This window comes from Colobus angolensis, unplaced genomic scaffold (assembly GCF_000951035.1).
Source record: "Colobus angolensis palliatus isolate OR3802 unplaced genomic scaffold, Cang.pa_1.0 Scaffold247, whole genome shotgun sequence".
Taxonomy (NCBI): Eukaryota; Metazoa; Chordata; class Mammalia; order Primates; family Cercopithecidae; genus Colobus; species Colobus angolensis.
Window position 1 is genome coordinate 1,186,862 of NW_012115677.1, and position 13,771 is coordinate 1,200,632.

At 39.4% G+C, this 13,771-nt stretch overlaps 1 protein-coding gene across 1 annotated transcript in view; it reads left to right on the forward strand.

Moving 5' to 3' along the window:
* ERICH2 (glutamate-rich 2) overlaps positions 1–9,889 on the forward strand; it is a 15,366-nt gene extending 5,477 nt beyond the window's left edge. The window contains exons 3-5 of the mRNA XM_011945917.1: positions 2,906–2,963; positions 8,955–9,026; positions 9,687–9,889. Coding sequence (XP_011801307.1) covers positions 2,906–2,963; positions 8,955–9,026; positions 9,687–9,811 — 255 coding nt within the window. The 3' untranslated portion in view covers positions 9,812–9,889. The remainder of the gene's footprint in view (positions 1–2,905; positions 2,964–8,954; positions 9,027–9,686) is intronic.
* Positions 9,890–13,771: the final 3,882 nt, after the last annotated feature.

A 13,771-nucleotide genomic window follows, 5' to 3' on the forward strand; every position in this document is an offset into this window, starting at 1 on the left:
CCACCATGCCTGGCTAATTTTTTTTTTTTTTTTTTAAGTAGAGATCAGGTTTCACCATATTGGTCAAGCTGGTCTCGCAGTCATGGCCTCAGGTGATCCGCCCACCTTGGCCTCCCAAAGTGTTGGGATTACAGGCGTGAGCCACTGCGCCCAGCTTAGATATATACTTCTGACTGAAACACTTGAAATTAGTTGTAGACATCGTGAAACTTCACCCATAAATACTCAAGCTGGGTCTCCAAAGTTCATTCTTCAGTGTAACACTATATCCTTATCACAACTAACAAAATTAGTAATAATTCTGTAACATATAATATTCCACCAAATTTAGATTTCTGAATTTATCTTTAAAATGGCTTTTCTAGCTTCTAGCTAGATTTTTTTTTTCCAGTCAGATTTCATCAGTGTTTATGCTTTTTGTTTAGTTGTTAAGCATGTCTTTATTCTGAATATCACAAATACTTTTGTAAACCTGTCTTCAGCGTAATTTTGGAGTGTTAGATAATTCTCATCGAGGGCTTTGGCAAAACATCCATTGCAAGAATTTCGTAATTTTACTGCCTTTTGAACTGTTAAAGGAAATATATTTTATGCTAACAAAAACAACAAATAGGTCAATACAAGGGAATTTGAAATTGATTCTATACTTCTTTTCTTTTTCTGAGGCTAGTATTATTAATATAATGCTTCATTAAATACACTACATATTAGATAATATTAAGAAATTCCTAAATGTTTAGGTATGATAGTAATATTTGGATTGGGTTTTATAGTAATGTAAAATGAGATGGTATCCGTAAACTGCTTTACAATAATCCAGACAGAGCGGGGGAAAGAGTGTGTGGTGATATTGATAGAACCCAAATTTTGAAGCTGAGAATTGGGAACTTGGATTTCTTTTACTATTCTATTTTTATGTATATTTAAATTTTTCATAATAGATTTTAAAAATATAAAAATAGCTGCATATTTTATTGATCACATTCTCTATGATCAAACTAGGCATTAATAACAAAAATAACAATAACAAATTAAAACCACTTAAAACTAAAAAAAATTTTGCTAAATAGCATGAATGTAAAAGAAAAATAAAAAATAAACTTAATCTAGGCGCAGTGGCTCACACCTGTAATCCCAGCACTTTGGGAGGCTAAGGCAGGAGAATCACTTGAGGTCAGGAGTTCAAGACCAGCCTGGCCAACATGGTAAAATCCCATCTCTACTAAAAATACAAACAGTTAGCCAGGTGTGGTGGTGCATGCCTGTAATCCCAGCTACTCAGTAGGCTGAGGCAGGAGAAGTGCTTGAACCTAGGAGGCAGAGGTTGCAGTGAGCCAGGATCACACCATGCACTCCAGCCTGGGCAACAGATCAGACTCCATCTCAAAAAAAAAAAAAAACTCGAAAACTATTTGGAAAACAGTGATCACCACAACACTAAATATTAAAATGTTGAAAAAAGCTTAAAATTTCAAATGCTTCAATGATGATGATGATGATGATTCAAGGAAGAATGACAGTAAATGAAGTAAATATTAATGCCAGAAACTAGAAAAATAAAATAAACATAAAAGAAGAAAAAGAATTAAAGAAACTTTAATTCAAACTAAAAACCAAATTAATGTATCAACAGCTGGATATTTGAAAAAAGGATGACATAGATATGAACTACTAGATATCATAATTAAAATGGAAGAAAACCACAAATAGGAATGAAAATGAAAATGTCTTAACCTAGACAAGAATAGATTTTGAAAATAAAAGAATTCTATTGCATGAGTTGAACATACCATGTTAATTAGTATGTGAATGAGAATTTTGATGAAATTAATGACTTACAGAAAAATCTCTGGAAGAGTTATATTTACATTAGAAAAAAAATTTTTTAAACCCGTGGGAGAAACTGAGAAAACTGGTAGAGAACTACTTCTGAAAACAGTACCTGGGTATTTATCAAATATCTGGAAGTGTATGAGAAGGGTCTCTTTTATATTACTATATGCCTCTATCTCTTACAGAATAAAACTCATATACCTGCATGTGGTTCAGAATATGTCACACACAAGCAAGAACAATCATCAAAGTATAGGGGATTTTGTGTGCGTTTTTTTTAATGGAAGCAGTCTAAATAGCTATAATAGAAGATTAGTTTAGTAAATTGTAGCCTAAGTAAGTAAAAAATATGTAAGAATATTTCATGCCATGGGGAGAAAATGATCACAATCTGTGGGTTTTTTTTTTTTAAGTTACTAAATAATATTAAATGTGGTAAATACATATGTGTTCATTTATGGAAAATAATACTTGAAATTATACATGAAGATGTTAAAAATAAATGTGTTTATTTTTCATAGATGGTAGAAATGTAAGTGCTTCTTAATTGGGGACAGAATGTGTTTATTTAGCTTTTAAATTTCCTACATAAAAAGATGTATTATTTTGTAACAAGAAAAGTATAATAAAAATAATAAAAGCAAAACTGGATGATGTAAGAGCAATGCTGGAAAATATCAAATGTACATTTTGTAAGTTTGCGTTTTTTTCAACTGTCATATAATTATGGACTAAGTTACAAATGAAACCTGTATCTGAACCAAAGGAATATTAAAATAAAGTGATTAATGTCTTCACTATCTGTGCCAGTTGAATCAACCTACATATTCTCAAATTGTTCAGTAGTACATACACAGTATGGTTGCAGGAAAGCAGAGGTATCCTTACCCTATGTGGCTTTGCCATCAGAGGTCCTTCAATATCCTTGATTAATTGATTGGTTATAGAGTGACTCCTGGAAAAACATGGAAATGTTAAAAGCAAAACAACTAATCATTAATGAAAGATTTTCTAGGGAGTTTGAGTTGACAACATTTAAATTCACTTATCTGAAGAATTTAATGTTTTCCAGTTCCTAAGAGCAGAAATGGCCCGAGAGTACCAGTTGGCAAAAAAATTATGTCAGATGAGTAAGTGCAAAATACTTTCATATTTTCTAATCTTTGTTTTCAAAAACGAATTCAATAATATGTAAGATGGCTTGATTATCATAAGTCTAGTGAATTCCCTGATAGTGTCTCAGTGATTCCTTGATAGTAAATTAGGTTGATTGGTATAAGGACTAATTTAGATCTCTAGAGTACATTTTAGTGGAATAAATTAATGTAATTACCATAACTGGAAAATAAATAAAAAATTTTACCCTCATGATGATGGGTTAGTAGCTTTATACCTTTAGTTTCAGAGAAGTGTCAGGTGGTACAGCAGTCAAACCTTAACTGAACATGCATTTATCCCACAAACTTGAGTGCCTGCATGTGCCAGCCACTGTTCCAGGCACTGGAAATATAATAGTCAGACAGATGACAATCCCACATTTGTGTCTAGTGTTGGAAAGACAATAAACAGACAGTGTGTCATGAATGATAGGTGCCATGGTGAGAAATAAAGTAGGGAAGAAGGAATAGAAGGTACTGGAGGAAGGCAAAGCAGTTTTAAATAGGATGGCCCAGGAAGGCCTCACTGAAAGACTTGAGGAAGAGCCACATGAATATCTGGAGGACGAGTGTGCCAGGGAGGGTGAATGGCAAATGTGCTGTGACAGGAGTGTGCCTGAAAGGAACAGCGAGGAGGACAGTGTAACTGGAGCAGAATGAGCAGGGGGAAGTGTGACAGGAAATAAAGTCAGAGGCATCATGGGCAGGGGGTTGTCAGATTGCATAGGATCTTTTCTTGATTTAAAAACCTTCCTGACCACGTGATCCGCCCGTCTCGGCCTCCCAAAGTGCTGGGATTACAGGCTTGAGCCACCATCCTGGCTAACACGGTGAAACCCTGTCTCTACTAAAAAATACAAAAAACTAGCCAGGCGAGGTGGTGGGCTCCTGTAGTCCCAGCTACTCCTGAGGCTGAGGCAGGAGAATGGGGTAAACCCGGGAAGTGGAGCTTGCAGTGAGCTGAGATCTGGCCACTGCACTCCAGCCTGGGCGACAGAGCCAGACTCCGTCTCAAAAAAAAAAAAAAAACAAACCTTCCTGTTTCCCCTGAGGTGGGAAAACCTCTGCAGGCTTTTGAGTAGAGCAATAATATGATCTACCTTATTTTTCTTTCTATCTTTGGTTTTTAGTGGTCTGACTTGATGTTCAAAATAGTTGTGGGTTTTTTGTCACAGTTGTACTGTTCGGGACATTTGCTGAGTTTCTTACCTTTGTGGGTTGATATTTCCGTCAGCTTTGGAAATTTCTTGGCCATTACCTTTTCAAATACCACTTCTACCCTATTCTCTCTCTTATCTTCCTGGGTCTCCAATTACACATAAATTTGACTTTTTTTTTCCTGGTGTCCCATGTGTATCTTATATTCAGCTCTGGTGCTCTGGTGTGTTTTGTTTTCTCTCTTCTCTTCTCTTCTCTTCTCTCTCTTTTATTTTTTTTTGAGACAGCGTCTCGCTCTGTCACCCAGGCTGGAGTGTAGTGGTGCAATCTCAGCTCACTGCAACCTCTGCATCCTGAGTTCAAGCAATTCTCATGCCTCAGCCCCACAAGTAGCTGGGATTACAGGCTTGTGCCACCATGCCCGGCTAATTTTTGTATTTTTAGTAGAGATGGGGGTTTCACTATGTTGGCCAGGCTGGTCTTGAACTCTTGGCCTCAAATGAGTCTCCTGCCTCAGCCTCCCAAAGTGCTGGGATTACAGGCGTGAGCCATGGCACCTGGCTCTCTTTCTTTTACTTCTGTGTTTTAATATTTTCTATTTACCTGCTTTTGAGTTTCTTTATTCTATCTTCTGCTGTGTCCAGTCTGCTGTTAAAACTATTTAGTGAGTCCAAGATTGTCTTTCTCATTTTAGAATTTCCATTTAGCAATCTGGAAAGATTCTGGTTCTCTGTTGAACTTTATCATCTTTTCAACTATTTTATGCATCTTTTTCTTCTAATATATTAGTCATAATATGTTAAAAAAAGAGAAAATAGCAACTCTACAATTAAACTTGTTGATAGCAGGACTCAAAATATTAAGTAGTGTTAAACTTAAATTCATTCTTACAGTAAAGTCCTTAAGTGAAAATGTAGTACAAGGATTGAGGGTCTGCCCTGGCTTGCCTCGCAAGAGTCCCAGTTGTGGAGAGGGTACTTCTAGATCATTGGCTCATTTTACAGATTAGCTTGAATACGTCAACACTTCCTATGTTATGTCTGAGGTAAATAATCCTTTCAAGCACTTTTGACCTTGAGAGCCATTGAATAAAATATTTTAGTCAAAATTATTTTTGGTGACCCACAAATATAGAATTTTTTTTGAGACAGGGTCTTGCTTTGTCGCCCAGGCTGGAGTGCAGTGGCACAATGTCAGCTCGCTGCCGTCTCAGTCTCCCAGCTCAGGCAATCCGCCCACCTCAGCCTCCCTAGTAGCTGGGACTACAGACGCATACCACCACATCCACTAATTTTTGTATTTTTTGTAGAGACGAGTTTTGCCATATTCTCCAGGCTGGTCTTGAACTGCCTAGGCTGAAATGATCTGCCCGCCATGGCCTCCTAAAGCAATGGGATTACAGGCAAGAGTCATTGCATCCAGCCAGAATTTCTAATTAGAAGAAATCCTGATAGAATCATGTTCAATCCTCTATTTTTATAAAAACACTGAAGTATTATTGTTACTATTTTTGAGACAGGGTCTCATTCTGTCACCCAGGCTGGAGTGCAGTGGTACGATCACAGCTCACTGCAGCCTTGAACTCCTATGCTCAAGGGATCCTACTACCTCAGCCTCTCAAGTAGCTGGGACTATGGGCACATAACACCATGCCCAGGTAATTTTTGTATTTTTTGTAGAGGCAGGGTTTCACCACATTGCCCAGGCTGGTCTCAAACTCCTGGCTCAAGCGATCCTCCCACCTCAGCCTCTCAAAGTGTTGGGATTACAGACATGAGCCACTGCACCTGGCCCAAAATGGTTTTTAAATGGAACTAAACGTCAAGAGTCCAAAGTACTTTACATTTCTCCATTCATCTCATGAGTGACTATCAGATTTGGTGCCAATAAATCTTCCTATTTTTTGGTCACTTCACCTATAAGTCAAAAACCTGCAGCACAGTCTCTTTAGGGTGCCACACTTCTGCTCCCAGAAAGCCTGAGATTCTCTACATAATACATGGAGGTCCTGGAAGATTTATTTCATAAATTATCAGTTGTAAATGTTAAAGAATAATGGCTCAAAAACCAAAATACTTCATGCCATTATATGTCTAATGCAAATACAGATATAGTGTATCTTCTGAAAATTTCATTCCTACAAAACCTTCCATTTATTTTTGAGTAAAATAACTCACTCTTTCCTATTAGCCTACAGTATACTTTTTTTTTTTTTTTTTTTTTGAGACAGAGTCTTGCTCTGTCGCCCAGGCTAGAGTCGGCTCACTGCAAGCTCCGCCTCCCAGGTTTACACCATTCTCCTGCCTCAGCCTCCCGAGTAGCTGGGACTACAGGTGCCTGCCACCTCGCCTGGCTAGTTTTTTGTATTTCTTAGTAGAGACGGGGTTTCACCGTGTTAGCCAGGATGGTCTTGATCTCCTGACCTTGTGATCCGCCCATCTCGGCCTCCCAAAGTGCTGGGATTACAGGCTTGAGCCACCGCGCCCGGCCTAGCCTACGGTATACTTTTAAAGAAACTAGTTTCTAAGGAAGCAAGCTGGAGAAACCCTCTTCTGGAAAGAAGCTTAGCCTCAGAGATTTAGACTATTAATGATAAGCATATTTTAATCCAAGGTAAAATGGGTAAAAAGTTACTTTGCTCAGAAACCTTATGTGTATGTATAATGATACATAAAATACCTATAGGATCCTTAAAAGCAGCTTCTAAGCAAGCACACAGTCATGCTAACCCAGACTGATGACAAATTGTTAGTTAGTAGATTAAGAAGTAAAGTCCCAGGCCGGGCGTGGTGGCTCAAGCCTGTAATCCCAGCACTTTGGGAGGCCGAGACGGGCGGATCACGAGGTCAAGAGATCGAGACCAACCTGGCTAACACGGTGAAACCCCGTCTCTACTAAAAAATACAAAAAACTAGCCGGGCGCGGTGGCGGGCGCCTGTAGTCCCAGCTACTTGGGAGGCTGAGGCAGGAGAATGGCGTAAACCCGGGAGGCGGAGCTTGCAGTGAGCTGAGATAGGCCACAGCACTCCAGCCTGGGCAACAGAGCGAGACTCCGTCTCAAAAAAAAAAAAAAAAAAAAAAAAGAAGTAAAGTCCCTTCTTTGGTGTATCAAGATGAAAGCCATGAGTGGGGTCCTATGAGCCAATGGGGTCTAGTTGAACCATCTACAATGTCCACAATGGTTCTCTCTCTCTCTCTCTCTTTCTTTTTTTTTTTTTTTTCTTGGAGGCAGAGTCTCCCTCAGTCACTTAGCCTGGGATGCAGTGGCAAAATCTTGACCCACTGCAATCTCCATCTCCTGGGCTCATGTCATCCTCCTGCCTCACCCTCCCAAGGAGCTGGGACTACAAGCACGTGCTACCACGCCCAGCTAATTTTTGTATTTTTTTTGTAGAGACAGGGTTTCACCAGGTTTGCGAAGGCTGGTCTTGAACTCCTGAGCTCAAATGATCCACCTGCCTCAGCCTCCCAAAGTGCTGGGATTACAAGGCTGAGCCACTGTGCCCAGCCTCACAATTATCTCTTACTTTTAGCCAGATGAAGAGCACTCTTGATGTTTCAGTGCCCCCCTTGGAGGCCACCAAGATATTGAGCAGGATTCACAATATTAAACAGATGATGCGGAGTTATGAATACTCCTCAAGGCTGGTAGGAAGAAGTAGAGCAAGATCTGTGGAGCAAGATCTAAAAAAGTGAATAAAATAGTCTAGACAACTCTGAAACTAAGATTATAAATCTTTCTGGCCTCTAGGATTTCAGTAACATACTAACAAGCCTAAAAAAGTCTATTGGTGTGGTCCAAAAGAAAGGTGACACAGTCACATAAAGGATCAGCAGAGAGGAATAGTGCTGAAAACAATGGGTCCAATGAAGCTGGAGAACGTTGTTAAGCAGGCAACGACCAAAGTGTAGACTATAGTAAAAGTTGTCAAGATGAAGAGAAAGAAGTAACATCAGTTTCCCCTATTGGAAAGATGTAACAAAATGGCATCTCTACTATGGAAGAGGTTGCATTAAAAACAAACAAAAACTTCCTCTGTGTTCCGATGAGACCTTTAGTAAAGGATGTCATGTAGGTGGGTGGATGACATGAGATGAAGGATTAACAGACCTCTAGGCACACAGTCTTCTCATTAGCAAAGTCTCCATATTTTGCAGGATTTGTACCTTCTGTGAGAAATGATTATGTTCGTGAAACACTCTGGCTACTGGCCTATGAGGGAAGCCATATTGAGGTGATAGAGATTGCATTCTATGGATAGGAGGTAGAAAATATAATGAGGGCTGGGCGCAGTGGCTCACGCCTGTAATCCCAGCACTTTGGGAGGCTGAGTGGGGGTGGATCACCTGAGGTCAGGAGTTCGAGACCAGCCTGGGCAACATGGTGAAACCCTGTCTACTAAAAATACAAAAGTTAGCCAGGCGTGGTGGCACACACCTGTAGTCCCAGCTACTCAGGAAGCTGAGGCATGAGAATCACTTGAACCTGGGAGGCAGGGGCTGCAGTGAGCCAAGATCACGCCACTGCACTCCAGTCTGGGTGACAGAGCGACACCCTGTCTCAGGAAAAAAAAAAAAAAAAAAAAACAGAAAATAAAATATAATGAGGATCATTTATCTTCCAAAGCACAAAATATAAGTGCAGCATTTCCTCTGTTTGCACTCAGATATACCTGTGGTATAATTGTTAGTCTTTATCACTTTGTGCATTTCACCCGCTCCGAGTGACAGTTCAATTTCATTCTAAAGAGCCTGTTTGCTGAAACACTGAACATTAATAACACACATTCTGTTGTCCATTTTCAGTCCTCATCTATGAACCAGAAAATCCTGAGGCCAAGGAGTTTTTCACACTTATTGAAGAAATGTTGCTGATGGGTAATTTAAAAAATTGAAATTCCTTGTTTCTCATAGAACTATAAGCACTCACTTTTTAAAAACCCATTATCCCGGGAGATTGTCAATACATCTTTAGGAAGTGATTAAGAAAAGGCTAAATGGCTGTCCTAAATGGTTTAGTGAAACAGCTTGTCCTCTGTGGATGGTCACAATGACCCCCTTCTCTCTGTGGGACAGAACTGCCCAAGCAGAGCAGGCTCCCCGGGGACCAGGCATCAGGTACTGACAAGCAGAACATGCTAACACAGCTGTGTGTTAAAGAAATTACCCACAATTCCAAGGGAAGCCAAACCCTCTAAATTACCATGTCTCACTTCCTTTCAATGGACAATTTTACTACTGTCAATAAAATTCTATGATAGAAATAATTCTATGAAATTATTAAATAGAATTTCATTGACAATAGTAAAATATTTTTAGAGACCTATGTTTTAAATGATCAAAAACACCTGTGTGCCAGTAAAAATACGTTTCTTCTTTGTACTACCACTTTGGCCCTATGTGCAGTTAGCCAAGTCCAACTCAGTTCTTGTGTTGCAAGTATATGTATTTCTTGGTAGAGGGAGGGGCAAGGAGAATTATTTCTCAGAGTGAAATATTAAGAAGTACTTTAAGCAATCCTCTTCCTTTCTGTGGCAGAGAAAACTCAGAATCGTGAGCAAGATGGTGAAGACAGTGATGAAGACAGCAGTGGTGAGAGTAAAGGAGAAAGCGATGAGGAGCTGAGTGACGAGAGCTCTGATGAGGGTGAAGATGGATCATGAGTGTTGCTGTGATACTTAAAGCTTCATGTATTTTCATTAATGCATACCATGCAAATATAAAGATGACAGTGGCATTTTAGTCTAATTACTCCTTATTTGGTACAGTTTCTTTTATCTATATTCTTAGCTTAAGACTCTTCCTAATATTTAGACCTTAGCTCAATATATGAGTTACTCAGAGGGGAAAACAGTTGAAAACACTTACATAGCACTATGTGCCAGGTACTGTTCAAACTGCTCTACACACATTATATAAAACAACAACCCCATTAAGTACTATTATTATGCCATTCTATAGATGAGAAAACTGAGGCACAGAGAGGGTGAATAATTTGTCTAGTGTCATACACCTGTTTGTTTATAGAGCCTGGATTTGTGCATGGACATTATTGCCCCAGAATTCATACATTTAGTACCCTATAAATTACCACCTTTTCAGGCACTTTTATATCATTCATCATTTGTTTGTTTGTTTGTCTAGATAATGGGATCTTGCCACATCAACCGGGCTGGTCTCAAACTCCTGGCCTCAAGCGATCCCCTCATCTTGCACTCCCAAAGTTCTGGGATTACAGGCATGAGCCACTGTGCCCAGCTCATTCATTGTGTGTTCTTTACAGCATGTATCACTATCTGAAATGCTTGTTTAATTGTTCATTTCATCTTCTCCCTACCTGCCAGAGAATGTAACACCCATGAAGCAGGACTTTATCATTTTCCTCCTAATATCCCTAGCAACTGGACAAGTACCTGGCAAATAATAGAACATATATATCAAATGAAGTGAAAGTTAATGGAAATATTTATATTATTTCATAAAACATTTACAAGACTTATACTTCTTATTTATCAATCTATTTTATTGTGCTGATTCTGTAGTCCTTGTTGAATTTCTGTCACCTTCAAATTAGGTTGTAAGGTAACTGTCTTAGTCTGTTTTTTGTTACTGTAAGAAAATACCTGAGGCTCAGCAATTTATAAAGAAAAGAGGTTTATTTAGCTTATGGATCTGCAGGCTGGAAAGTTAAAGATTGAGCAGTACAATCTGGTGAGGGCCTCGTGCTGTTGCCACTCATGGCAGAAACTAGAAGGGGAACAGGCATGTGCAAAGAGATCACACAGCAAGAGAGGAAGCAAGAGAAACCAAGGAAGCCAGACTCTTAACAACCCACTCTCATGGGAACTAATCAATTCTTATGAGAGTAGGACCTCACTCATCCCTGGCCCCCAAATTAATCTATTCATGAGGGATTCAACTCACCTGCCTGACCCAAACCCCTCCTACCTCCCAACTCCACCACATACTGGGGATCAAATTTCAGCATGAGTTTTATTTTGTTTTGTTTTGGTGGTGGTGTTGAGACAGGGTCTTGCTCCATCACCCAGGCTGGAGTGTAGTGGTGTGATCATGGCTCACTGCAGCTTTGAACTCCTGGACTCAAGTGATCCTCCTGCCTCAGACTTCTGAGTAGCTAGGAATACAGGCACATGCCACCATACCTAGCTTATATTTTTTAAAACAATTTTTGTAGAGACAGGATCTTGCTATGTTGCCCACAGTGGTCTCAAATTCCTGGCCCAAAGTGATTCTTCCACCTCAGCTTCCCAAAATCCTGAGATTATAGGTATGAGCCACTGCACCTAGCACAACATGAGTTTTGAAGGGGGCAAACCACATATAGACCAAAGCAGTAACTGAGGTAAAAGAAAACTATTCCTAAGTAATTTGTTTACAAATGTGCCAATCTGATTTGAGGTGAAGCATTTTGAATTTTTATCTTATGTCAGTACAGTGTCACAACATATCCAAATTGCTTGCAGCATTGCTGCTTCTTTAGGCATAAGCTTATTCTTTAGGCATTGCTTATTCTTGGGGCCTGTTAACATTCAGAGTAAGGAAATCTGTGGCACCAATTCATAGGGATGACCAAAAGAAATGAAGATGGACATGTGTAATCTCCAGTTACCCTTCTTAATCTACAGTAAACTCTCAGGGCTTCATGCATAAATAACCAAATAGCATCAGACGTCTGGCTGACAGATCTCAGGAATTACCTGTTCTTTTCATTTTCATTTGGGTTTAATATTCATTCCACCATGGGAAAACCACCATATCTCAATCTGATGATGCTTACCTGATTAAGGAGAACCCTCTATAAGAAGTTCATAGTATACCCTAAAGCTGACATTGAAGACTAAATAAGTTACAATGAGATTTTAGTTGTCTTTTAAAGGAACAGGGAAGCTTTGAGGAAGAAACTCTCTAAATAAAAAGCCATGATATCACAGGCCATGTTATAGCAAAATCTAAGAATTTATGAGGTTTGTTCATTCAGGATCATCAGTATCCCCTGTCCATACTCTTCATCCTACTTACACTCATTAATCAATGAAATGGTAAGGTATTGGCATGACCTGACAATAGGCATGTGTGTATAATAGGTACGTAGTAATAATAGCTAAAAAATAATCTGCAAATTATTGTTTACATTATTTAACCTACTTGCTTCTCACAGTCGTCTGAAGAGCATGCCATTATCCCCATCAATTACACAAACTGAATTTGACGTAATTGAGGAATCTTAAGGTTAAATATTGGCTAGAATGTTGGAATTCAGATGAGGAAACTGAAACTTAGAGATGCTTGGTTATGTCCCAGTATGAGAGATTTTGTGAACCTTGAACCCAGTGTTCTTTGCTACCTCACAAAGAGCTAGCCTATAAGAATTATTTAATAAGTCTGCCAGTGAGTTATGTCTGTGTAGACAGTTCAGTTCCAGACCTGTGCCTTCTTCAATAACTTTACAACACATTGTAATGATGTTAATGAACCCAAATATCCAACAGTGTGAGAATATATAAGAATGCCTACTCAATAGACTTCAGAGGGGAACCCACTGAAAAAGTTTCATGTATTCAATAAGGATTTTTTGTTTTTGTTTTTGTTTTTTGTGAGACAGAGTTCACTCTTGTTGCCCAGGCTGGAGTGCAATGGTGAAATCTTGGCTCACTGCAGCCTCCACCTCCTGAGTTCAAATGATTCTCCCGCTTCAGCCTCCCAAGTAGCTGGGATTACAGGTGCATGCCACCACACCCGGCTAATTTTTGTATTTTTAGTAAAGACGGGGTTTTGCCGTGTTGACCAGGCTGGTCTCGAACTCCTGACTTCAGGTGATTTGCTTGTCTTGGCCTCCCAAAGTGCTGGGATTACAGGCATGAGCCACTGCACCCGGCCTCAGTAAGTATTTACTGAAGGCCTTCTAGGTATTCTGTAGGGAACAAAACCCAGTCTCTGCTCTTAAACAGCATTGTTGTTAAATACAGGGTGATAAACTCTGCCATTGTGGGGGTCCTGGGCACTAAGGGAGCATGTGGGAGGGCAGGAGAGACACCTAACCCAGTCTAGGCATCCAGAAAAAGCATTTAGAGGGAAGTGAAGTCTAAGCTAAGAAGGTAGAGGAAATGGGAATCAACTGTAAGAAAAGGGTATGAAGAAGATAGTCTGAGTAGGGTAACACAACTTGGAAAGTCACAGAGACACAGTCTGAGTTCAGAAGTTAACCAGGTAAGGTTGGATTATAAAATGAAAATGAACCAGTTAGAGTGAAGAAAGATGAAGCTACAGTGATAAAAGATCTGGGTGATGGAGGGTCTTAGAATCCATGTTAGAGTTTGAACTTTATCCTTAGAGTAATGGAGGCATTGAATGACTTTAAGGAAAATAATTGTATTTTAGAAAGAGCATTCTGGTAGCCAGGTAGAAAAGACGTCTTCTTAAACTACACATTATGATCCATTGGTCAGCTATGAAATCATTTCAGTAAATCACAAATACCTAGGGTTTTACAAAATTAAATACATAGAATAGAAAATATCAGCATATAGCCGGGCACGGTGGCTCACGCCTGTAATTCCAGCACTTTGCAAGGCCAAGGCGGTCGGATCATGAAGTCAGGAGAT